General features: G+C 48.7%; 1 protein-coding gene across 6 annotated transcripts in view; it reads right to left on the bottom strand.

The window, feature by feature from the left end:
- The window catches only part of WNK2 (WNK lysine deficient protein kinase 2), a 151,672-nt gene that overhangs the window by 95,842 nt on the left and 30,569 nt on the right, over nucleotides 1-25,261 (bottom strand). For all 6 annotated transcript variants that reach the window (XM_055427496.2, XM_055427489.2, XM_055427490.2 and 3 more), the window contains exons 3-7: nucleotides 9,815-9,987; nucleotides 9,362-9,582; nucleotides 5,743-5,900; nucleotides 2,965-3,053; nucleotides 571-790 (exon numbers count right to left, since the gene is read on the bottom strand). In XM_055427496.2, coding sequence (XP_055283471.2) covers nucleotides 571-790; nucleotides 2,965-3,053; nucleotides 5,743-5,900; nucleotides 9,362-9,582; nucleotides 9,815-9,987 — 861 coding nt within the window. The remainder of the gene's footprint in view (nucleotides 1-570; nucleotides 791-2,964; nucleotides 3,054-5,742; nucleotides 5,901-9,361; nucleotides 9,583-9,814; nucleotides 9,988-25,261) is intronic.

Raw genomic sequence — 25,261 nt, 5'->3', positions numbered from 1 at the left:
GACACATTATTTATTTAAAAAGAGAAAAAAAAAGGACATGCACTTCTATCATGACAGGCGCAGCCAAGTACTCACTCTACCGCAATAAGCATGTAGATTTTTACTTTTGCTCAGATTTTCCAGTAAAAATTAGTGTCTAATTTATTTCTCACATACACGTCTTTCCCCTGTGATATGAAGTATCTCTATACTCCTACTCTCGCCAGGCTCTTCAGACCACAATGCCCCTCAGAAACGAAGTGAAATAAAGATCAAAACTCAAAGCTATACATCTGCACAAAGTTAGCAAGAATCTGGTCAAAACAGGGCTCTTCCTAATATGTGGAAGTCCCCAGGGACATCTCTGCACTGGTCCACAGTATCCTTCCACTGCCCCATTTCCAAGGCGATATCCTACTGTGCAGCACTGTGATTCTGACCTGTGTTGTCCTAAACAAATGGGGATCCTTGTTCCCAAAACTGCACACCCACTGAGGGACCATGCTCCTTTTCTGACTTCATTCTAATGTTTGGAAACCACACACATGCAAGGCACGCACCCAGATTTGCCAAGGAACAAGCACACATTACCATTTCCTGTGCCACGTCATCTGGTGTCTCCCTCTCCAGGTCGAAGGTGAACTCTATGGCCCCGTTGTCCTTGGGCTTGCCCTTCAGTTTCTTAGGGTCCTCAACCCAGAGCCGCAGGGCAATGGTGGACTTCCTGCCATGGTCCTCCTCGGCCAGCTCCACCCTCACACCTGTGTCCTCCGCGAAGAAGGCGTGGCTGAGCAGGTCCTTGATCTCATACCTGGGAAGGAGGCAGCTGTCAGGCAGGGCACGGGCACACTAGCTGAGAGGGTCCTGTACCTGCCCAGCTCCCCCTGGAAAGTCCTCTGACCCTAACACTCACTGGGCATTTCTGCCCCCGAGGGCAGCACAAAACAGTACATCTGCATTCCCTAACTCTCAGGGGAAGAGGAAAAATCTGCTACTTGAACACATCTAATTACACACTATGTAAGACCTTTTATTTTCTCTCATTATAAAAAGAAATCTCCATTATTAAGAGATGTGGGTAACTCAGAAAAGAATTTGTAAATCAGGCTCTGCACTGTCCAGACAAAGCCTGCTGAGATGCTGGGGAGCTCTCAGCTGTCATAGGATACCATGGATCCAGGTAAAACTGAACTGGACCTGGATGAGGCAAGCCCCAACTTCCCCAGCTCACCACCTGAGGGACCCTGGCCTCCAAGAAGCAGGGAAAATTTTGGAGGTTCCCAAGGATGTGAATGGGGCAGGGGGGTGGGGTGGTGTGTTGCCCTGCTAACCACTCTGCAGCCCAAATCCACATCCCTAAATGCTTGCCTAATTTCTGATCTCTGGCACAAACAGATCCCAGTGCTGTCCAGGGCCTGGCTTCCTCCCAGTTTCCTGTCTGTGGTCACCATGGGCTCTGAGTTCCAGTGGCCCATCACCGATTCTACTGAGGGCAACACATCCCACAGGCGGTGGAACCATGCCACCTGGATAGCCACCATGAATGAAAAGGGGAGAGTAGGGTAAGCAACCCTCACACAGGCTGACAAATGCCTGTGGGGACCCTGGGGAAGCCCAGAAGTTAGGGCCCCTGGGGGCGCAGAGGTCACAGCCCCTTGGGGCTCTGTACACACTATGGGAGGTGGTTTCTGTACTTTTCTGATGTGAGCTATAGTTCACAGTTTTTTAGTATTTTCTCTTTAAGAAACAAAACATGATAACGTGCAGGGGGCAAAAGAGAAGACTCAGGAGATAAGGACAGGCCTGAGAGATCAGGACAGGCCCCTACATGAAAGATGACAGAAAGGACAGTGGTCAATGTTGGGCACAGTAACGTGGGGGAAGAGGCACGAGCTGGCTGTGCAAGGGCAGAGAGAGAATATGAGGGGGTGCTACTGCTGCTGCTAAGTCGCTTCAGTCGTGTCCGCTTCTGTGCGATCCCATAGACGGCAGCCCACCAGGCTCCTCTGTCCCTGGGATTCTCCAGGCAAGAATACTGGAGTGCGTTGCCATTTCCTTCTCCAATGCATGCATACATGCTAAGTTGCTTCAGTCGTGTCCGACTCTGTGCGACCCTATGGACAGCAGCCCTCCAGGCTCCTCTGTCCACAGGATTCTCCAGGCAAGAATACTGGAGTGGGTTGCCATGAGGAAGAGGTATTAAGGGGAGACACGGAGGAATGGGGAAGGTGGGGAACGGGCAGGATAACGGGGCAGGGGAGGAGGAAGCAGGGGGAGGGAGACAGGAGGAAGGAGGAAGGAGGCATAGAGGGTTGACGGGAGGGAAGGAAGGAAGGTAAGGAGTAGGGAAGAGAGAGGGAGGGAGGGGAGAAAGGAGAGACAGAGGGAGAAAGGAGCAGCGGGGAGGGCAAGGGAGGGGAAGACGGAAGAAAGGAGGAAGGCTCAGAACACACACCCAGCTTCCTGGCTGACCCGCGGAGGAAGGAAGGGCCTTGATCGGAGGAGGGAGCTGGTCTGGGGGCATCTGGAGGGCTCTGACTTGAATGTGGGAATTTGAAATGGGTCAGACAACAGGTGCATGAAAGACGCAGCCTGGAGTTGAGAAAGCGGGGCAGGAAGAGGCTCGATGGGAACCCTGGCACGGGGGTGTCCTCCAGACTGGGGGGATCGATAGGCTTTCCAGGGACAACACAGAAAAAAAGCACCAAGGGCAGAATGAGGCCCCAGTAGCCCCCACACTCCAGGCTGGGTGGGTGAGAAGCAGTCAGTAAAGGGGATGGGGGACTCTAAGACAGTGCCCAAAGCCAGGGAGCGTGTTCCAGGCAGCAGAGGTCAGGCAGGGGCTGCCCTCCAACTGCCCAGTGGGCTTGTTGGGACCCAGCAAGTCTGTGGCCTGAAGTGGCCTGTCTCCTAACTCTCGCCTTCTCTTGGGATGTGATTTCAGGCAGAGCAACAGCCCAGATCCAGCGCTGCCCGGGAACTCACCTTTCTTCCTTGTTTTTGCAGATACACTCCCCAATGATCTCCTTGATTTCAGGATCGTGCACTTTCTCAAAGCTGGCTGGCTTGATGCCCTGAAGATGACATGAGCAGAGTCACCTGACATCGAATTGGGGTCTGTTTCTTTCTCACCTTACACTCACCCCAGTAGAAGTGAAAATGGGAAGTGCAAGAGGCTTGTTTGGGGTTGGAGGGCAGGGGCATCGTTTCATTCGAAGGCCTCACTGAAGGGTTATTGGGAGTAGTGAGGTCTGAGGGCGAGAAAGACTCAGGGGAGACTTGGAGCAGGCATGAAGGATGCTCGCTCTGCCCAGTCCAGCTCTGCACAAGGGAGCATTTGCACTCTTACTGCACAGAGGAGCGGGGTGTGCGGGAAGGCACACCTACCCAAGGCCACACAACAGCCAGGCAGGACCTCCCACGCCAGCTGCCCAGAGGGTCTCAGAGGCCGGACAAGGAACCCTAGAGAGCTGGCCTTTCTTGCCATACCTCCCCGGAGGATGCAGAAGTCACTGTGTGGTCTCTGTTGCTGGCCATGGGCCACCAGAGACTCTGGCCACACTGTGGTCACAGGCGGGGCTGACTTCCAAGGCCTAGTGGCTGGAGGGGGTTGCAAACAAGCATCTGCACCATGAAGGTCCACAGCCGGTGGCCAGATCAGATGACTTTCAGGCAGCAGGAGCAGGAGGTGGCCGAGTACTAAAGCGGACCAGAAAGCCAGCGGGTACCAGGGGTGTGCAGCCAGAGGCACGGGGGGAGCAGGGTTCCGATCCCACAAGCAGATGGGATTCCAAGAGAAGCAGGGGCTGGATGGCAGGGCTTATTTGCAATCTGCCCAGGGAGGGGTTTGGGTGGAGGGGATCCTGGCTTTTGAAGATTTGGAACACAGTGAGGGCTCAACCATCATGTTCTTCCTCCTTCAAAAAGACTGTCTTCAAAGGTCTCATCCTGGCTTTTTTTTTCGTTTTTTTTTTAAGCATACATTTTCCCACAGAGAGGGATGGGGGAGAGGGGAGGTGCACCCTGGGAGTGCAGGTGAGGCCCCAAAGTGCCAGGCAAACTCCTGCCTAGGACATCTGACCATAACCAATGGGTCATGCTGTGTCTGACATGCAGGTGAGTTTGTGCAGTAACAGGCATAGCCCTTGGCTTTAAAAGTGGGCGAGGGGTCCTCCTTGAACATGAGACCCCTGTGTTACTCCACTGAAGCCAACACAAAAAGAAATATAATTATGCCAGAAAGAAAGGCCACAGTCCTAACAGGGGTGGGAACCAGTGGTCTGAGAAACTATAAATACAGATAAGGGCGCACATATACCATCATTTAAATCTCTGGAAGGTTATGGCAGAACGTGCCAGAACAAGGTGTTGTTTTGCTCAGAAGCACAAAGTTGGGGCAGCTGAGAACAAAAGGAACCAAGACCCTCCAAGGACTGGAGCAGATGCTGGAGGCTGGACCAGTGCGAGGGGGTGGCGTGAGGGCCCAGAGGACCCAGAACACGAAGGTGTCACGGCAAACAGAGGAAACACCAAGGATCAGGGAATGCACCTTTCATCAGATTTCCTCAAGGAGGCAGGGGAAGTAGGGCCTTACTTTACTCAAACCAACATGGGTCCACGTAGGAGCCTTGGGACCCTGAAAAGTGTCCTGTTTCCCAGGGCCTACATGGGGGGCAGGTGCTGCTGAAAGAACCCAGGTGACTAAGGAGTATGTGCCCAGGAGACTCAGTCCCTGTCTCCCCAAGCCCAGCAGAGGGACCACCACCCCATCCACACACGCAACCAGGACCAAGGACAGCAGCAGCTCCACCTGCACACTGGGCCCCAGCGCTCCTCCAAGGCCTGGCAATGAAGCCCTAACCTCCCTTGAGTCCCTCCCTGTCCCCCCAGAGGACCTGCCGATGGCTGATGGGTCACCTCTCTGGTCAGCACCTCTGGGGAGCTGCACACCTCTGCCGGCATCTGACCCACACCCAACAGCGCCACTAACCAAGGATTCTCCCTTCATACCTTGCACCCTCAGAAGCACACAGTAGGTGCTCAGAGTGAAAAAAATGACTGACAGATAACTGAAAATGAAGACTCAAAGGACAGAAACAAGCTGTGACCTGCAGGGAGGGCTCAAAGTAGAGGGCAGGATAAGGCAGGTGCTCTGGGGTTCCAAGAGCCATGGTGCCTCACGCTTCTGCAGAAGTGAAGAGGCTGCAGGGAGGTGGGGGTTGGGGTTGGGGAGAGGCAGCCAGCACTTGGGTGGTGGGGCCTGGTGCCTGCAGGTACAGATGGACAGTGAGGCATCAGGGCCCAGAAAGGGCACAGCCCCAGCTGCCCTGGGCTGGATGCTCCTGCTGTATTCCCCACCCAGCAGGACGGCCCCAGGGGAGGACAGGATGCTGTTTTCAGAGCTGAAACCATCTGATCAAAGTCTAGGGACACGCCAGAAGACGGGAAAGCCAGCAGCCTCCAGGTGGCACAGAGAAGGGTCTCTATGGACAGGTGGCCTGGGCCTCCTGGAGAGGTCCCTTTGGTGCTCCAGCCCCGCAGCGCTGCCTGAGGCCCCAGTGAAGGCTCCAGGGTCCACCCACAGCCCACGTTATAACTGTTGCTACTCCATGGAAGCTAGGAGACCCCCTACTAGTCTTCTAGTTCTCCATCTGTAAAATGGTTTCCTTCCCTTCCTCACATGGCTCCTGTGAGGATTTTACAAAGCACACAGAGCTCAACGTGGGACACACAACCAGCCCATCACATGGCCGGTGGACTCACACAGGTGACCTTCCTGTAGATCTGGGCGGCATTCTGGCACTCTGAGTAGGGGTACTCTGAGGTGGCCATCTCCAACATGCACATCCCGAAGGCGTATACATCCACGGACTCATCGTAGTGCTCCTCGTACATCTCTGGTGCCATGAACTCGGGGGTACCTGCACCCAGGAGCAGAAGACGCAGGGTCAGTGGTCACTGGGCCCCAGAGCCCCCTGGGCCTCTCATCAGAGTCCCATACCTCCTCCCCCATCCACAAGCCAGGATGGGCCCTGCCCCTATGCTCCTCGCCATTGGTTCTAGAATCCAGGATTCAAACAGGATTCTGCTTTACTGATAGAAGTTCCCCCAAATCCGCCCCCCTCCTCATACCCTCCCAATTCTAGGGTGGATCAGTTTATAGCACCATCCCCTGATCACAGAGCTGGGAGACCATTACTTCCCAGGAGATAGGGTCTGTGCCAGAAATGATGTTTTGTGGAGGCAGAAGTCTGAGCATATCCCTCCTGGCTACAGGCCTAGATAACCCATAGCAGACAAAAACTTGGGGTCACCACAGAGCTATGTAAATTGTAAAAGCCCAGAAAGGCCCCCATGTCCCTAGACAGGCAGAGCATCAGTCAGCATAGTGATCTTTTTCACTAAAGATGGCTGCCTGGGGACAGCTGGGCAGGCGCCAATCATCTGGCAGGTATCACCAGCAACGTGTTATAGTGAGAACTGCCCATCCATTCTAAGCACAAGAGATTTTAAAACAAAGTTTACTCCGAATTTTTAAGGACATGATAGACTCACATATGCTGAGTAAAATAAGCAAAATATATGATTGTACATGCATGCTGACTATCCCATATAAAACAATAAGCACAGACAAAAATGACTCATCTAGAAGGTGGGGTTATGGCTTTTTCATTTAGTCTGGTGTTTTTAATTTCTCTGTAACAAACATTTGCTTTAAAAATCACTAACTCTTAAAAAAAAAAAAAAGGTCCAACTGAGCATCTGTCAAGCTGAATGCAAAGAAACGGGGCCATCAATTTCAATAAGACTGCTTTTAATTTCAACTTCTCCATCTTTGTTGACCTTGGAAGATTCTCAAAATGTTCCAGTTTTTTTTTACAAGCAGATGTAAAACTGTACAAACTAGTGTGTTAAAAAGCATGAGGTCTGGGGGTATCTGGCATGCAGGTAGATTAAGGGTGATATTAATTTTTTCTCCTTTACCCATAATTTCAACTTAAGATGTATTATATATTTACAAAAAAAAAAGTTCACAGTTTGGGTAAAAAATGGAAAACACAAGAACCTATGTTAAGTTGAGTTACACACATGCATAAAGAATTCTGGAAGATTCCATCAGAAATAATGATGAATAGAGAAAGAACTGGAGTTCAAGGGACCTTGCACTGGCAATTTTTCATCCTTTTGGGTTTTTGAACCATATGATAATACTGAAAATTTTGGCATTTGGCCATGTCCATCTACAAGGATAAGAGAGAAGAGCCTCAGGGTTCCTGACAAGCAGCTGGGAGCAAAGCCGGCTCAGAGAGGACACGACTTACCTGTTCAGGACTCCTGACCACTCAGCTCAGTCTCTTCTGAGACCCTTGGGAACCAGAAATGCTGCTTTGCAAGAAATACCCCAAGGACCCAAGATGTTCTGACTTGTGGGAGTAGAGTGGACAGGGGGTGTGTGTGGGGCCCAGCTCCAAGGTGGGATGGTGGGTGATGCCAATTTTGCACTTGTACTAGGGCCACGGACACCGAACTTTTTTCTCTTTCCTTACAACACAGTTGTTTAAGTCTAAATGTTAAGAAGAATGCGTGTATGCTGGCACCCATACACATGTGTCCAGGGACCTCTGGGCGCACCTCCTAAGCCCCACAGCTCTGCATCCCCCAAGTCCCAGCCTCCATGGCTGTGAACACCTGCAGGAAGGACTCCACCGACTTCACCTCCACCCACTCAGGGCCTGGCCAGCACAAACGCAGTGAGAGCACACCATGATGGTGTCAGATCCAAGTGGCCCTCAGGGATAAACCCCACAAGGGTCACGGGGAGCCTCTGAGGGGCTGCCACCGCCAGATATCTCAAACCACGTCTTGTCTCCACTCTCTGACGGCTACACCTAGAATGGGTCCACAACATCAAATGCCCCGCTAGGTACCCTGGACACAGCGTGGAGGGAAGAGCCTCATCCACAGGCCTAGGGGATCCTTCACCTGACCACAGACCCCCACTCAGCTGAGGCCCCTTGCTGGGGACGGAGCCCTGCTGCCCACCTGTTTAGATGTGCTGACCAGCCTCCATTTACAATGAGCATGGAGCTTCGAGGGCTCCAGCTGAGCAAAAGCTGGGGTGATCAGGGAGCCCTGTGGGGCCAGACACTGTGTGGAGCTCACTGTGCCTCCAGAAACACGCAGGCTTCATCTCACCCCACCATGTCACTCAGCAACCGGAAAGTCCATTTCCAAGAGGAAAAAGAGCTGTCAAAGAAGCCCTGACTTCCAAGGCCAAAACTGCAAAGCCTGCCTGGACACCTCTAGTAGCTCAGAGGCTTGGTGGTGTATCCCCCAAACCCCTGGGTCCCACAGCCAGGCCCTCACCTGCTCCACCCATTTCACAGATAGGGAACTGAGGCCTGAATCAACCCTTGCATCACCACTCTGCTCCCCTATTCAGCTAGAGGCCTCACATCCACAGGACACCTGGTGGCTACCTTGTCCCAGATGTTGTCACATTCCAAAACCACTAGCCTGCCAGAGAAGTTTCCAGATTCCCAGCAGTTCCATTTTCCACAAACAGGTCAAGTTCTGTCTCCAGCCATACAACAAAACCATGAACTTGCCAAACCCTAATCACCCTCTCATCTTGCTTATGTGGGAAGAAGCCGTCACATCATGGCATGGAGAGCTTCTCCCAATCTTACCTGATCCAAACTTCCAGAGCCATACCCTACAGCCACCTGACCCTGCAGCTCACTGGTACTTTCCAGACATCCTGAACCCTATAAATGGCTGTCCCACAGCCCCTTGAAGCACATTCTTTGCAAACCCAGGAAGGGCTCCCCCCAGCTCTGGTGGACACACAGTGCCTGCTGTGTGCAGGACCAAAGCACGACCCCACATGGGGCTGGCGTGAACTGCAGACCATGTCTTCAAGACAGCCACAGCCACAGAGGGGCTTCTCTGAGGAGGATAAGAAATGCAAAGGCAGTAATAGCCAGCAAACTGCCTTCCACATGAAATTCCTCAGCCCCCACACCCCTCATGCTCACTCCATACCCCAAAGGTTCCCTCTGTGGGTCTTGGGCACCCTCCCCACCCTCAGTCCACTGAAGGCAGCTCCAGCCTCACTGACCACAAAGTCCCCACATTCTTCTGTCCTCCAGATCTCTTTCCCGCACCCAAGTACCCTTAGGGTCCACAGGCCCTTGGGTGCCAGTCAGACTCAGCACCCAAGGGACACAGCTAAGGGACTCACACACAGGGCATCCAAGTCTGCAGCCAGGCACAGGGGGCACAGGCAGCAGAGCCAGCACTTGCAGGATGGTGATCCTGGGGGGGGGTGGTGCGGAGGTGCCCTGAAGCACAGGGGCGTGAAGAGACAAGATAGGCTCACCTATCACACTTTTAGCAAAGGATGCTCTCTTGAGGGTGGCCAGGCCCAAGTCGCCGATCTTCACAGACCCTGTGGGCCCAGTGATAAAGATGTTGTCACACTTGAGGTCCCGGTGGATGATGGGGGGCGTCCTGGTGTGCAGGAACAGCAGGCCCTTCAGGATCTGCCGGCACCAGCTACGTAGAACCTTGGGCTTCATCACCTTGAACCGCTTCAGATACCTGCAGGCAGGGGTGTGGCTCACCCACAGCTCATGTGGGGAAGGGGCCCCCAGTTGCTGAGGGCTGTGTATTTATTCCCCAAACAGGGGCACTTCTGAGAAAGGGCTACTGGCCACACCAGCCAGGACCACCCCAAGCAAACGCAGGCCCAGGGCCTCAGCCATTGCAACTCTTGAGCCCCAGGCCAAGCCCACCCCAAGGCCCCAAATGGCTGGGTGGGTAGCATGCTCACGTCTTCAGTGTCCCCGAGGTCATCAGTTCGGTCACCAGCACAATGCACCGCTTCCCCCTGGCACTGGACTCCCAGAAGTCATAGAAGCGCACAATGTTGGGGTGCTGCAGGCCCTTCAGCATCTCAGCCTCCTCCTTGAACCGCTGCCGCTCCAGTTTGGTGAGCTTCCGGTCCTAGAGAGAAACACACACGGACTGAGAGGGAAACTTGGCACAGCCTCAGGCAGAGGCCTTCCAGGGAGCCGGGGCCTTCCAGGGAGCCGGGGCCAGGACTCTGCCAGGCCGCTCTCTCAGCTCTTAACACACAGCACAGCAGGAGGAAAAGACTAGACATCTGGGATTGAGGGGAATCTGACCCAGCTCCAAGTCCTTCCCCTCATTACCCACAGAGAGCAGGACAGGCCTCTGATTCATAGAGTCAGCACAACTGTTCACAGTTCTCCAACATCTGGAACATCAGACCCTGATATCTCATCGATTTCAAATTAGCTTCTCCCTGCTTAAGAAGCTCAGCGAAAAGGTCTCTGGGAATCAGAGACACCTCCAAACCCCACACTGCAATACTCACGTTTTTTCCCTAAAAACACCTCTGAGGAGCAGCATCATGATGGAGGAGTAGGAAGACGCAGAGTTTGCATCTGCTCACAGCTAGGGTGCTGACGGGGCCCTGGTGCAGGACCCTGGACACCAAATGGGTGGGAGGACTCCCTGAGCAGTCAGGTAGGACATGGGAGGGAGGGAGAGAAGAAGAGTGGCGGGGGGACCAGACAGGCACCACTGAGGGTGTCTGGAGGAGAGGGAAGGTTTCCACACTCAGAGGAGCCCACTCACCACCAAGGGATCACGAGGACAGGGAGGGACCTTTGGGAGGTTGGGAATCAGAGAGGAACAAAGCCAGCATCTCCTCCGCCCACTCAGCCCCGGTGAGTCTGTGGGGCTCCTGGTCCTGAAAGCCCCACCACCCACTGGGGCTCCCTCCAGCTGCACAGATCTCAGGCCTAAGACCACCCGGTCCCCGTACCACCCCAGGCCTCTTCCAGATGCCTGCATCTTGGGCCTGAGTCCAGTCCCCACGCCTCTTCCAGCTGTGTGGATCCCAGTCCTGAGCCCTCATACCCACGAAGGCTTCTTCCAGCCACACAGTGCTGGCAGCCCAAGTCCCGCCCCTGACAGGACTTCCTCTGGCCATGCAGGTACAGGCAAGCCGGACGCCACCCACCTCCAAGGCCTCTTCCCTGGCTGCGCCAGCCCCTATGGGCACACCAGTGGAGGCCTATGCCCCAGCTGGCCTACATGGCACATGTGCTCGGGGCCAGTTTCAGGAACAGATGCTAGTGAGCAGAACACATGCAGACATGAGGCTGACAAAGCAGGTCCAGAGACCTATCTGGAGAGCTTGGAGGGTCTAATGGGGAGGCAGGGGTAGGCTGCAGCTTACAGAAAAAGGAAGAATACTGGAAGAGGAGGCATGGAGAATATTTTATTTATTTATTCTCAATAATTGCTTATTTTTATTTATTTATTTGGCCGTGCTGGGTCTTAGCTGTGTCATGCGAGAGCGAGATCTTTCACCTTCCTTGCAGCAAGTGGAATTTTTAGTTGTGACACGTGGGATCTAGTTCCCCAAACAGGGATGGAACTCAGGTTCCCTGCAATGGGGGCATAGAGTCTTAGCCACTGGACCACCAGGGAAGTCCTAATTTTATGTCTTTATCTTTTATTTTTATTCTTTTTCTAATTAATTTTTAAATTGCTTTATTTTCTTTCTTTTGTGTTTTTTTGGGGGGAGGGCTATTATCATTCTGTTTTATTTTGTCTTCTTGTTTAATTTTTAGAGTTATTTCCCTAAATATAATTTTTACTTTCCTAATTTTATCTTACTTTATTGTTTGGTATTGTTCTGTTCTTTTCTGCTTGTTGCTTGCTTTTTTTTTTTCTTTTTGCTGCACTTTAAGGCTTACTGGGCCTTAGTTCCCAGGCCAGGGGTTGGGCCTGAGCTCCTGTGGTGGTAGTGCCAAGTCCAAACTGCTGAATTAACAGAGAACTGCAGGTCACAGGGAAATTTTTAGTCAGTGTGAGGTCTCCCAGAGGTCCTCATTTCAGCACCAACACATGGCTCCACTCAACTGTCTGCAAACTCCAGTGTTGAACTAATCAGGGCAAACAACCAGCAAGACAGGAACACAGCCTGCCCATCAAAAACAATGGGATGACCAAAAAAAAATATGTTACAGATGAAGGAGCAAGGTAAAAACCTTACCAAATGAATGAAGAGGAAACAGGTAACCAACCTGAAAAAGAATTCAGAGGAATGGTAATAAAGATGATCCAAAATCTTGGAAACAGAATGGAGGCATGGATCAAGAAAATACAAGAGATGTTTAACAAGGACCCAGAAGAACTAAAGGATACACAGTGATGAGCAACACAACAACTGAAATGAAAAACACACTGGAAGGAATCAATGCAAACTAACTGAGACAGAAGAATGAGTAAGTAAGCTGGAAGATCAAATGCTGGAAATAATTAACTGAGGAGCAGAATAAAGAAAAAAGAATGAGGGTAAATGAGGACAGCCTCACAGACCACTGGGACAGCGCTGAACACACAACATGTGAATTACAGAGGTCTCAGAAGAAGAAAAGAGAAAGCGTCTGAGGAAATATTTGAAGAGATTGGTCTAAAACTTCCTCAACATGAGAAAGGAAATAGCCACCCAAGTCCAGGAAGCACAGAGACTTCCCTACTCAAGGAGACAAACCCAATGAGAATCACACTGAGAAACACATTAATCAAACTAACAAAAATTGAATTCAAAGAAACTATTAAAAGCAGCAAGGGAACAGCAAAAAATACTACACAAGGGAATCCCCAAAAGGTTATCAGCTGATTTTGCAGCAGAAACTCTGTAGGCCAGAAGGGAGTGGCAAAATACATTTAAAATGATGAAAGGGAAAAACCTACAAATAAGATTATTCTAAGCAAGGATCTGGTTCAGATTTGATGGAAAAATCTAAAACATTACAGACAAGCAAAAGCCAAGAGAATTTAGCACTTCCAAACCAGCTTTACAACAAATGCTAAAGGAATTTCTCTAGGAAACACAAGGGAAGAAAAAGACCTATAAAAACAAACCCCAAACAATTAGAAAATGGCAATAGGAATATATATATCAATAATTGTCTTAAATATAAATGGATTAAATGCTCCAACCACAAGACTGACTAAATGAATACAAAAACAAGACCTGTATACATGCTGTCTACAAGTGACCCACTTCAGACCTAGAGACACATAGGTATTCTATACACATGGGTATCAAAAGAAAGCTGGAGTAGCAATTAGATAAACTAGACTTTAAAATAAAATAAACACTATTACAAGAGACAAGGAAAAACACTACATAATGATCAAGGGATCAATCCAAGAAGATCTAACAACTGTAAATACTTATGCACCCAACAAAGGGGCACCTCAAAACATATGGCAAATGTTAACAGAAATAAAGGGAGAAATCAACAGGATTACAATTATAGTGGGGGGATTTAACACCCCACTTATACCAAGGGGCAGATCACCTAGAGAGAAAATAAATTAGGAAACACAAACTTTAAATGACACAACAGACCAGATACACTTAATTAATACTTAGAGGATACTCCATCCAAAAGCAACAGAATACACATTCTTCTCAAACACACACAGAAAATTCTTCAGGATAAATCAATCTTAGGTTATAAATCAAGTCTCAGTAAATTTAAGAACATTAAAATCATATTAAGCACCTTTTCCAACTACAATGCTATGAGATTAGAAATCAATTACAGGAAAAAAACTGTAAAAAGCACAAATACATGGAGGCTAAATAATATGCTACTAAGTAACTAAAACATCACTGAAGAAATCAAAGAGAAAAGTGTAGAAATAAATGACAACAAAAACATGACAACCCAAAATCTATGAGATGCAGCAAAAGCAGTTTTAAGAGGAAAGTTTATAGTAATTCAATCTTATCTCAAGAAACAAGAAAAATATCAAATAAACAACCTTATATCTAAATCAACTAGAGAAAAAAGAACAAAACAAAACCCAAAGTTAGTAGAAGGAAAGAAATCATAAAAATCAAAGAGAAATAAACGAAATAGGAATGAAATAATAGCAAAAATAAATGACACTAAAAGCTGATTCTTTGAAAAGAAACAAAATGGATAAATTGTTAGCCAGATTCATCAAGGAAAAAAAGGGAGAGGATTCAAGTCAATAAAATTAGAAATGAAAAAGGAGAAATTACAATTAATACCACAGAAATACAAAGGATCGTAAGAGACTATGGTGGTGGTTTAGTCGCTAGGTCGTATCCAACTCTTGTGACCCTATGGACTGTAGCCTGCCAGGCTCCTCTGTCCGTGGGATTCTCCAGGCAAGAATACTGGAGTGGACTGCCATTTCCTTCTCTGCTGCTGCTGCTAAGTCACTTCAGTCATGTCCGACTCTGCGCGACCCCACAGACGGTAGCTCCCCCGTCCCTGGGATTCTCCAGGCAAGAACACTGGAGTGGGTTGCCATTTCCTTCTCCAATGCATGAAAGTGAAAAGTGAAAGTGAAGTCGCTCAGTCGTGTCTGACTCTTCGCAACCCCATGGACTGCAGCCCACCAGGCTCCTCTGTCCATGGGATTTTCCAGGCAAGAGTACTGGAGTGGGGTGCCATCGTCTTCTCTGGTTTCCTTCTCTTGTAAGAGACTATACAAGCAACTATAGGCCAATAAAACAGACAACCTGGAAGAAATGGGCAGACTCTTAAAAAAGTACAATTTCCCAAGACTGAATCAAGAAGAAATAGAAAATTGTTTTAAACAGATCAATTACAAGTAATGAAATTGAAACTCCAATTAAAAATCTTCTGACAAACAAAATCCAGGACCAGATGGCTTCACAAGCAAATTCTATCAAACATTTAAAGATCTAACACCCACCCTTCTCAAACTCTTTCAAAAAATGCACAGGAAGGAACACTCCCAAGCTCATCCTACAAGGCCATCATCATCCTGATACCAAAACCAGATTTAAAAAAGCACAAAATAAGAAAATTACAGACAAATATCACTAATGAACATAAAGGCAAAAATTTTCAACAAAATACTAGCAAACAGTATCTAAGAACACACAAAAAGGATCATACACTATGATCAAGTGGAATTTATCCCAGGGTTATTCAATACACATAAACCAATCAGCACAATAACCCATATCAAAAAATTAAAGAATAAAAACCATATGATCATTTCAGACAGAAAAAGCTTTAAACAAAATTCAATATCCATTTATGATAAAATCTCTCCAGAAAATGGGCACAGCAGGAACCTACCTCAACATAATAGAGGCCGTATATGACAAACCAATGGCAAATATTCTCAGTGGTGAAAAACTGAAAGCATTTCCTCTAACATCAGAAACACACTGAATAAGAGTGTCCACTCTCACCGCTATTATTCAACATAGTTTTGGAAGTCCTAGCTATGAAGAAAAAGAAATAAAAGGAATTCAAACTGGAAGAGAAGACGTAAAACTGATACTGTAAGTAAATGTCGCGATACTATACATAGAAAATACTAAAGATGTCAGTAGAAAACTGCTTTAGCTAATCAATGCATTCGGTAAAGTTGCAGGATACAAAATTAATGAACAGAAACCTCTTGCATTACTATACTCTGACAACAAAAGTTGAGAAAGAAATATCAAGGAAACTCCCATTTACCATTGCAACGAAAAGAATAAAATATCTAAGAATAAACCTACCTAAGGAGGTAAAAGACCTGTACTTAGAAATCTATACGACACTGATGAAAGAAATCAAAGATGACACAAACAAATGGAGAGAGATACCACACTCGTGGATTAGAAGAATCAACATTGTGAAAATGACCATACCACCCAAAGCAATCTATAGATTCAATGCAATCCCTATCAAATTACCAATGGCATTTTCCACAGAATTAGAACAAAAAATTTTACAACTTATATGGAAATACAAAAGACCCCAAAGAGCCGAAGCAATCTTAAGAGAAACAGAGCTGAAGAAATCAGGCTCCGTGACTTCAAACCATACGACATAGCTCCAGTCATCAAGACAGTATGGTACTGACACAAAAAGAGAAATGTAGATCAATGTAACAGGACAGAAAGATAAACCCACACACCCATGGTCACCTAATCTATGACAGAAGAGGCAAGAATCTACAATGGAGTAAAGACAGTCTCTTCAATAAGTGGTGCTGGGAAAACTGGACAGCTATGTGTAAATGGATGAAATTTGAACACTCCCTAACACCACACACAAAAATAAACTCAACATAGATTAAAGACCTAAACTTAAGGATGGATACTATAAAACTCTTAGAGGAAAACACAGGAAGAACACTCTTTGACATAAATCACAGCAACACCCTTTTTGAGTCACTTCCTTTACTGATGAAAATAAAAACAAAAATAGACAAATAGGACCTAATTAAACTTAAAAGCTTTTGCAAGGGGAACTAAAATCCCACACTCCCCATGGTGTGGCCAAGAAAAAGAGAGAAGACGATGTGGTACATATATACAATGGAATACTACTCAGCCATAAAAAGGAACAAAACTGGGTCATTTGTAGAGATGTGGATGGGCCCAGAATCTGTCATACAGAGTGATGTACGTCAGAAAGAAAGAAACAAATACTGTATATTAACACATATATGTGAAATCTAGCAAAACAGGACAGATGAACCTATCTGCAGGGCAGGAATAGAGATAATGTAGAGAATCTTTGCAGATATGGGGGGTGGAGGGGAAGCGGGAGTGGGTTGACCTGGGAGATTGAGATTGACATACATATTGCTAGAGGGAACCTACTGTATAGTGCAGAGAGCTCTGTCCTGTGTTCTGTGGTGACCCAGATGGGTGGGATGGGTGGGGGAGGGCCAAGACAGAGGGAATATATGTATACATGTAGTCAGTTCACCTCATCGTGCAGCAGAAACTAACACAACATTTTAAGCAACTATATCGAAATTAAAAAAAGAAAAAAATCTCTGAAACCTTGCTCCCTCCACACCCAGTTACTATTATTAAAAGAAAGAAGTATCTGTTTACTTCTAATTTACACATAACTTTGAGGACATGTCCACAACTACAGCAGATGACAACCAGAAAACAAGGGAACAATGGCATGAGAGGCAGAGAAGAACAGCAGAGTCCCAGTCACATCTGCATCAATGCTGGAGGATATGGAAGACACACTCCCTGGGGCCTGGAAACACCTGCACCTTAAGCACGGAGCTGGGACCTCAAGGTTAAGCAGGGAACTATAACCCCACCATCACAGTACGGGGAGGCGCCTCTGGGGTGTCACCCCTAAGTAAGCCCAGCCACATCTTGGGAGGAAGACATGGACTCCCTCAGCACTTTCCCACACACCAAGCACCTTCCTTGCCCTTGATCCATCTGCTCCAGCATTACCCAGATCCCAATCCACCACCAACCCGGTCACCTGTCTTCATCCCTCCTCTGCAGCCTAGATCCTGGCCCTTCCCTTCTTAAATTCCTCCAATGGATTCCCACCAGAGAGCACTCAGAACAACCCCAAGAGTTCTGTTGTTTTCAACTTCACCTCATGGGTGAATCTTACCCCTAGAGGCCCCAGCAAAGCCTCCTCCCCAAGCCTGAATATGTGCCCCCAGTGTCACCTTCATCACAGCCCAATCAGCCCACAAAGCCCACCCTTCACCTTCCCACCAGGAGAACTCTCAGAAGGAAACATAAATACAAATGAACACAAACATCAAGTTTTTGAGGAGTTCTAGGAAGACAGATTCGGAGAAGGCAATGGCAAGCCACTCCAGTACTCTTGCCTAGAAAATCCCATGGATGGAGGAGCCTGGTAGGCTGCAGTCCGTGGGGTCTCTAAGGGTCGGATACGACTGAGCAACTTCACTTTCACACATTGGAGAAGGAAATGGCAACCCACTCCAGTGTTCTTGCCTGGAGAATCCCAGGGACGGGGGAGCCTGGTGGGCTGCCGTCTATGGGGTCGCACAGAGTCGGACACGACTGAAGTGACTTAGCAGCAGCAGCAGCAACAGGAAGACAGAAATGGATACATTTCAATGAAGAAATCAGAGCTGAAAAAAACACAGCCCAAGACCTCTCAGGTCCTTTGAAAGACCCCAGAGGACATTAAGCCAGACTCCAACCAATCCAAAAGAAGAGAAGGGCCCTGGGGTCATGATAAGATTAGCTGGTTAAGGAATTCTATCCCAAGTAGCACTGTACCCATTAGGTATTCTCCCACCCACCAGGCCCACCTCAACAAACCATCATCAGACACTCCAGGTCCAAGTGGGACTGCGCAGAATAATCACCCACAAAGCAGAGAAAAACCAAGACTGATTCCAGGAAAGCAAGCAGTTCAGGCACAAAAGCAACTTCCCCAAAAATCTAGTTCATGTCCTCATAAAAATCCAAGAGCTTGACACAAATAAATAAGAGCAGCTTCCATTTAAATAGGAACAATCAAGGAAGAGCTTTTGCAAATTAAAGTTCTGCATTTTAAGAATAAGATATTCTGTAACCCAATGAAACAGTAAATACAAAAAATTACCATTTCACCAGGACAATAACATGGAAACATGTTCTGCTCATCAAAAGCGATATTTTGTTTTAGAAAGTAAGTTACCAACATATTCTCAATAGGTGCATTTGGCATGGAGTTACATCCAGAATATAGATAGAACTCCCATACCTCAACAGTAAAGACATGAACAGAAAAGTCACAAAAGAAGATGCAGAAAAGGCCAATAAGTACATGAAAATGTGTAAAGCACCATGAGTCACCAGAAAAATGTCAATTAAAAGCACAAGATACCACTTCACACCCACCAGAAGGGCTAAAATAAAAAGATGGATCATGCCAACCACTGGGCATCTGAGAGCAGCTGAGCCCTCTGGGCACACAGCTGTTGGAAATAGAAGCTGGCACAAGCCTCAGAGAGCCCTTGGCAGGTTCACAACTGCTCTAGGTCCAGCCACACCCCTTCAACTTTGTTGTTGTTCAGTTGCTAAGTCGTGTCCGACTCTGCAACCCTATGAACTACAGCCCATCAGGCTCCTCTGTCCATGAGATTTTCCCCACAAGAATACTGGAATGGGTTGCATTTCCTTCTCCAGGGATCTTCTCAGACCTGTGTCTCCTGCACTGGCAAGCAGATTCTTTACCACTGGGCCCTCAGGGAAGCCCAGCTCCACTCCTCATATCTCCTGAACTCCAGAGAAGGCAAATCTCACACATGGGGTTGAAACCAGAACAAGGGCTTGCCTCTTGGGTGAGGGGAAATACAGGAGCTGAGAACCTGGCGGGGGTGGGGGAGGTGAGAAGGATTGAGGGTAGTGGCGGGGGGTGGGGGTGAGGGCGTGACAGAAACATCCCACATTGTAACTGAAGACAAAGGTTACACCTTCCCACGCATATGTCAAAGCTCATCACTATACACTTGAGATCTGTGTTTCATTATATGTAAGTTATACCTCAATTTTTCAAACGTAAAAAGTAAAATGAAAGCATCACAAAGCCAAATAGATAAAGAGAAGAAACACATGGAAAGACACGAAAGAACCAGCTGGAAGTCCTAACAACACGGAACCGGAGTTCCAGGAGGAGAGAACAGGTATCAGGAAAGAAGACGATAGCAGAAGAGCATTTCCCCGAGCTAAAAGGAGAACTATTTAGAATAGAAGCACACGCCACTGCCGAATCAATGAAAAACGACCCACCTCCAGTCCCATTCCAGAAACAATCCGATTCCCAAGGACTGAGAGTAAGTCCTACCTCCCAAGGAACACCCAGACAGGCACCCAGTGTCACTGGTAATACTGGCGCATCCTCAAAATGCCGACTCACACCTGGAATTCTATCATCCGCCAAAGGGACATCAAACCAGGAGGCCCAAACACTCATTCTCAGACACTTGAGAACCCAAGGCTTACTTCACAGCACCCCAGGTGAAACAGCTACTGGGAGTGTTTCTGCACAACACAGAACACAAAAGCAAACTTGGTGAAGCCCTACTGGCCCACAGTGGGTGATTGAACTTGGCTGCACCATGTGACAGAAGCCAGAAGGGACAAGGGGTGCGCCATTCCCAGACCCAGCAGCCATTTGGGCAACGACATTTCAGTTACATTTCAGTTACTAGACCGTCTAAGGGTCTAGTCACTTATTCTAGAGCAAACTCACAGGATTACTTATAATAAATCGTTTTTGCCAGTATTTCAGCATCAACCAACAGTAAAGCAAAAGATTTCATTTTAGTGCAGAGCAAAAGGTTCATGTTATAAATACCCTAACTAACAACACTGAGAAGGAGAGGAAAGTGCCCTGCATATGCTACAGTTTTGATTTTCAGATGCCAGCCAAACATGGTAAAGCCAAGACTCAAGTAAAACACAAAAGTCAGATCTTTAACAACAGCGCCACTTGGAGCTGGACTGGGTGTGGAAGTGGGAGGGAGCCGACCTTATTTTATGTTCTTAGCCACTGGGCTATTTTTAACTAGGTGACACACTGCTCGATAATTTAAAAGGTCAGCTGGCATGTCCTCAGAGCACTGTCCAGAGCTGCCTGCAGTATGCTGACCAGCGTCCCTTCTCTCAGAACTGACTGGGGTCCTTTCCGGTTTGTTGATTGCTGGCTGGCCCCATCAGCTCAGTGACTCCATGAAGGCAGGACCACCACAGTAACTGATGCATTATCTCTGTGGAGTGATTTCATTCATTGATGTGCTGGGGGCTCGAGTCATAAATCAGGGTGGGAAGCACATAATCCCTTTGAGACCCCCAAATCCTGCCAGAATCAGGTTGTTCTGGAGGTCTGATGTTGAGGAGGTGGGCTCTGGCTGGTCACAGAGTATCCCTACGGGACAGTTCACCCCCACCACACAAGAAGGTGAGGTCTCTTAGACCAGCCTCTCTCCCACCAGATCCCTGGTGGTGGGTAAATTATTGGTAAATAATTTATTGGGTAGTCAAGGCTATGGTTTTTCCAGTGGTCATGTATGGATGTGAGAGTTGGACTGTGAAGAAAGCTGAGCGCCGAAGAATTGATGCTTTTGAACTGTGGTGTTGGAGAAGACTCTTGAGAGTCCCTTGGACTGCAAGGAGATCCAACCAGTCCATCCTAAAGGAGATCAGTCCTGGATGTTCATTGGAAGGACTGAAGCTAAAGCTGAAACTCCAATACTTTGGCCACCTCATGCGAAGAGTTGACTCACTGGAAAAGACTCTGATGCTGGGAGGGATTGGGGGCAGGAGGAGAAGGGGATGACAGAGAATGAGATGGCTGGATGGCATCACCAACTCAATGGACATAAGTTTGAGTGAACTCCAGGAGTTGGTGATGAACAGGGAGGCCTGGCGTGCTGTGTTTCATGGGGTCACAAAGAGTTGGACACGACTGAGCGACTGAACTGAACCGAACTGAACTGAAGAATGGAGAAAGTCAACCAGCTGATAAAGGATAAATGCATTCTGGGACAATGCCAGCCCTTTTCTCCTACAGGAAAAAGGTCCAGCCAGTCACGGATGGCACCCTCTGAATAGGGGCAGGGAGAAGAGATGGCCAAGGTGGTCAGAGGAAGAAACCCCTGGACCTAATAGGCCCTCCCAGCCACCGAGGGGTCATCAGCTCTGCCCAACATCACACAAGTGAGGGCTGAAATATCAGACCCAGAGGGCCACCCTGGCTGTTCTCAGGGGATTCTGCAACCATCTCCTTTCTCCATGCAAAGCCAACCAACCCCATGAGGAGCAGAGCTGCCTGGGCAACCCTGAGTCCAGACAGGGAAAGGAAGGATACACACACACAATACAGAGAGGGGACATGAGCAGCTGGGAGAGTGTCAAGAACAGCCAGAGTCCTAGGGTTGACAATCTGGACCTCTCTTCAACCCCATTTGGTCATAAAACAAAGTCTCAAGGGTCTTTGTTGAGAACAGTCCCACGTACAGGGAGTCACCTGAGGACAGGGGCTCCAGGAACAGAGTGGGCCCAAGGGCGGGGGTCACTGGCCCTGCACAGTGTCTCTGCACACTCTAGGCCCCAGATACCACTGTTGGGAAGTCATCTCAAGTCTAGAGGATCTGACCCAGGCTCAACCTGCTGCGGAGCTGGCCCACTCCTCGCCACTCTCTCACCATAAAACAGAGAGAAGGCACAGGGTCTCGGGTCCAGGGAGTCGTGGGTACACAGGCAGTGGAGATGTCAGCGGAGAAGAGGACACCACTCTGTCCCCGACTCCTACTTCAGGCGAGGGTCCCTGCACCTCGCTCAGTCAGCCAATGGTCACTGAGGCTCTGGGCATGCATGAAAAGCCGTGGACAACCTCAGGTGCAGCAGGGACGGCAGGCAACAGAAAAACACGCCATTACACTGCACCAAAAATCAGAGCAAAGGGATAGGTGCGTGTGCCAGCTGGAGGCACCGTGAGCCAGAGAACACCCCCAATGGCCTGGGGAGAAGGCCGCCCCCACCTACCCAGGGCACTGGCAAGGCAGGGATTCCAGGAGGAAGCATCCTATATGAGGGTGTGAGGTCCCAGAAGAGTGGGCTGATTGTGGTTTACAACCCACCACAGGGGCTGGTGGCTGCAGGGACAGCAGCCAGGTGCTGGCTCTGCCCCAAGGCAGGTGGCTCAGTGGGGCTGTCCTGACCTCTCTCAAGAGCTATGCTCCACCTGGGCAGCAAAAGACAGCCCTGGACAGACGGCAGTATCACACACATTGGGCTGTGACCTGTTCCCTCTAATATTTACTGTATTTACTTCTTATAAACTCAAGTGCTCTCTTCAGCTTCATCTAAGCAATAAAATACACAAGCTCACAGAAAAGGGAGGTATGTTTTTTTCTAAATCATTTCCAAACAAAGGCATCAAAGAGTGTGTACTCTAGAGCATGAGCTCGCACCTTTCCACTCTTTGATCAAAGAATACAGTTTTCCTTTGCTTCTGAAAAAATACAAGATAAACTAAACTGAACTAAAATAAAGGCACCATTACTGAACTGAAAAGTCCTTCCACTGCTACCATCAGATGGGATCCCGCCTCTCAGGAAGTACAGACCCAATGTAAAGGGTCCATGGAGTCTCAGAAAAAGAAAGATCCCACTGGGCACAGGCTGAGAGTTAAATCTCAGTGGACAGACAGGCCAGGGAGGGCTGGACACTCCAACACTCACACCTTCTTTGTCACGGGTGCCAGCGAGCCTGTAACTGCTGAGAAGGAAATGTGAACATCACCATCCAGCCTCTCACTGCTTTTGTAAACAATACTATCTTCTTTGGGGTGGAGGGAGGTTTAGGTACACAAATGACTCAAAATTAGAGTCTCTAAGGGCCTTTGCTCTTTGAAGGCCACCCAGGCCACTGCGCTTCCCACAAAAGGCAGAGCCACCAGTGGCCAGCCTCACCAGGCCCCGTTCCTTCCGCCACCTACAGAAGGACTATGTAAAACTAGGTGCCCTCACCACACACGAGCTGGGATACAACTATGTCACAAGTTTAACGAGCTGTAAAGGACGTCATCCGCAGCATACTGGAAATAGTGTCATTATTTTAATGCTCTATGAAATGCTTCCCACGGAACTTCATAGTCTCCCAGCTGTATTATAAAAATACACAAGTAAAAGCATCTCTCATACAGTCCAGATTCTTATTTTCACTCTGTTCCGTTCCGTCGCTCAGTCGTGTCCGACTCTTTGCGACCCCATGGACTGTAGCCTACCAGGCTTCCCCGTCCATGGGATTCTCCAGGTAAGAATACCGGAGTGGGTTACCCTTTCCTTCTCCAGGGGATCATCCCGACCCAGGGATCGAAGCCGGGTCTCCCGCATTGGAGGCAGACGCTTTAACCTCTGAGCCATCACTCCACAGACCTAATATAATACAGGTTTTTCCTAAAAGCCTTTATTGATCACCTGACCATACTTTTCTGTCACAAAATGATGCATATTGGAATTTAGGGTTTTTATTCCCTATGGTCACATAACTTTGAGGTCCAAACATTTTTCTTATGCAGTGAGTTACTATTATGAAACAGTAGCGCACAGTTGATGAAACAGATAACAAATGTGACAGAACATGCATTTTTTACTGAGCCGGGTGGAGCCATTTTCCCTATCATTTCACACATTCTCCATGGGTGAATCTTAATTATCACTTGATTGAGGCTGAACCAGAATCAGTTCTTTCACCTCTGGTTCTAATCAGCCAGCAGATGGGGTGAGGGAGCAGTTACGGGCCCAGCACAGACTAGTTCTTCAGGACCAGCTGGCAGCCCCATCAGGCCCGCCTCCATTTCTGTGAATATAGCAAAGTGTGTCAACCTCATCCTCAGACCCTCACTGGGGTCTACTGTCAGTTTTTACTCTGGGCAAGGCTAGAGGTGAGGTCTGGCAGTAGGGGCAGTGGGGGAAGGCGGTACAGGAGATGACCCCTTCCTACCCTTTCCGTTCCGTTCCGTCGCTCAGTCGTGTCAGACTCTTTGCGACCCCGTAGACTATCAGGCCTATCAGGCTTCTCCATCCATGGGATTCTCCAAGCAAGAATACTGGAGTGGGTTACCGTTTCCTTCTCCTACCCTTTAGAAAGCCCTTATTCCAGGCATGAACACAGTGGGTCAGTTTTGAGACAGCCCTTTATACTGGGCACTCCTGCGGGGGAGGCCTCCGCCCCATGCCCCACCCCAGGCTCAGGGTCATGGGCAGGCTACACCCCACCCCAGGCCTGCTCATCCTCCTCATCACAGGACAGGCAGGGCCACAGCGAAACTGGCAGGAGCTGTCACTACTTGGTAAGGACAGGTGGAGAAAAGGAGCCAAACAGGGGAAGAGGACCAGACAGGGGGTTGGGGAACATCTCAGAGAGCAGATAGGCTGCGGGGTGGAGGGAGGGGGGTTGAGGATAGCACCTGATCAGAGACAGAGCCCACTGGCATCTTCAAGGGCAGGAGCTCTCTGGGCAGGTCCTGGCCCCTTTGCAGTATCCAACCCCAAGCCCTCCAGTCCATAAAACCTTTCATGGGACCTCAGGCCTCACACAGGCCACAGACAGACCTGAACCAGTCCTGCAGATAGTCCCAGATAATGACAGATGGTCATGGCCAAGACACACTTCCTCCTATCACAGCTGCCTTGAGCAGGTCTCCCTGGCAAGTACTGGGGAGTCATCCCTCCAGTCTAGCTCGCCCCTCCTGGCCTAGCCATGGAGTCTTAACTATACCGTTGTGGTCTCGCCACACCTCATTCCTCTCCATACAGAAGGAAAGGATGGAGGTCTTATGGAGGTGGTACCACAAACCCAGGTCTGTTCTCTCCTGGAAGCAGGCAGACAAGAGAGAACAGAGCAATGGAGTAACCCTGGTACCCT

This window comes from Moschus berezovskii, chromosome 7, assembly GCF_049115385.1.
Source record: "Moschus berezovskii isolate FMDL1 chromosome 7, NW_MosBer_1.0, whole genome shotgun sequence".
NCBI lineage: Eukaryota > Metazoa > Chordata > Mammalia > Artiodactyla > Moschidae > Moschus > Moschus berezovskii.
Note: the sequence above shows the minus strand (reverse complement) of the source record. Positions and strands in the feature narration are given on the sequence as shown.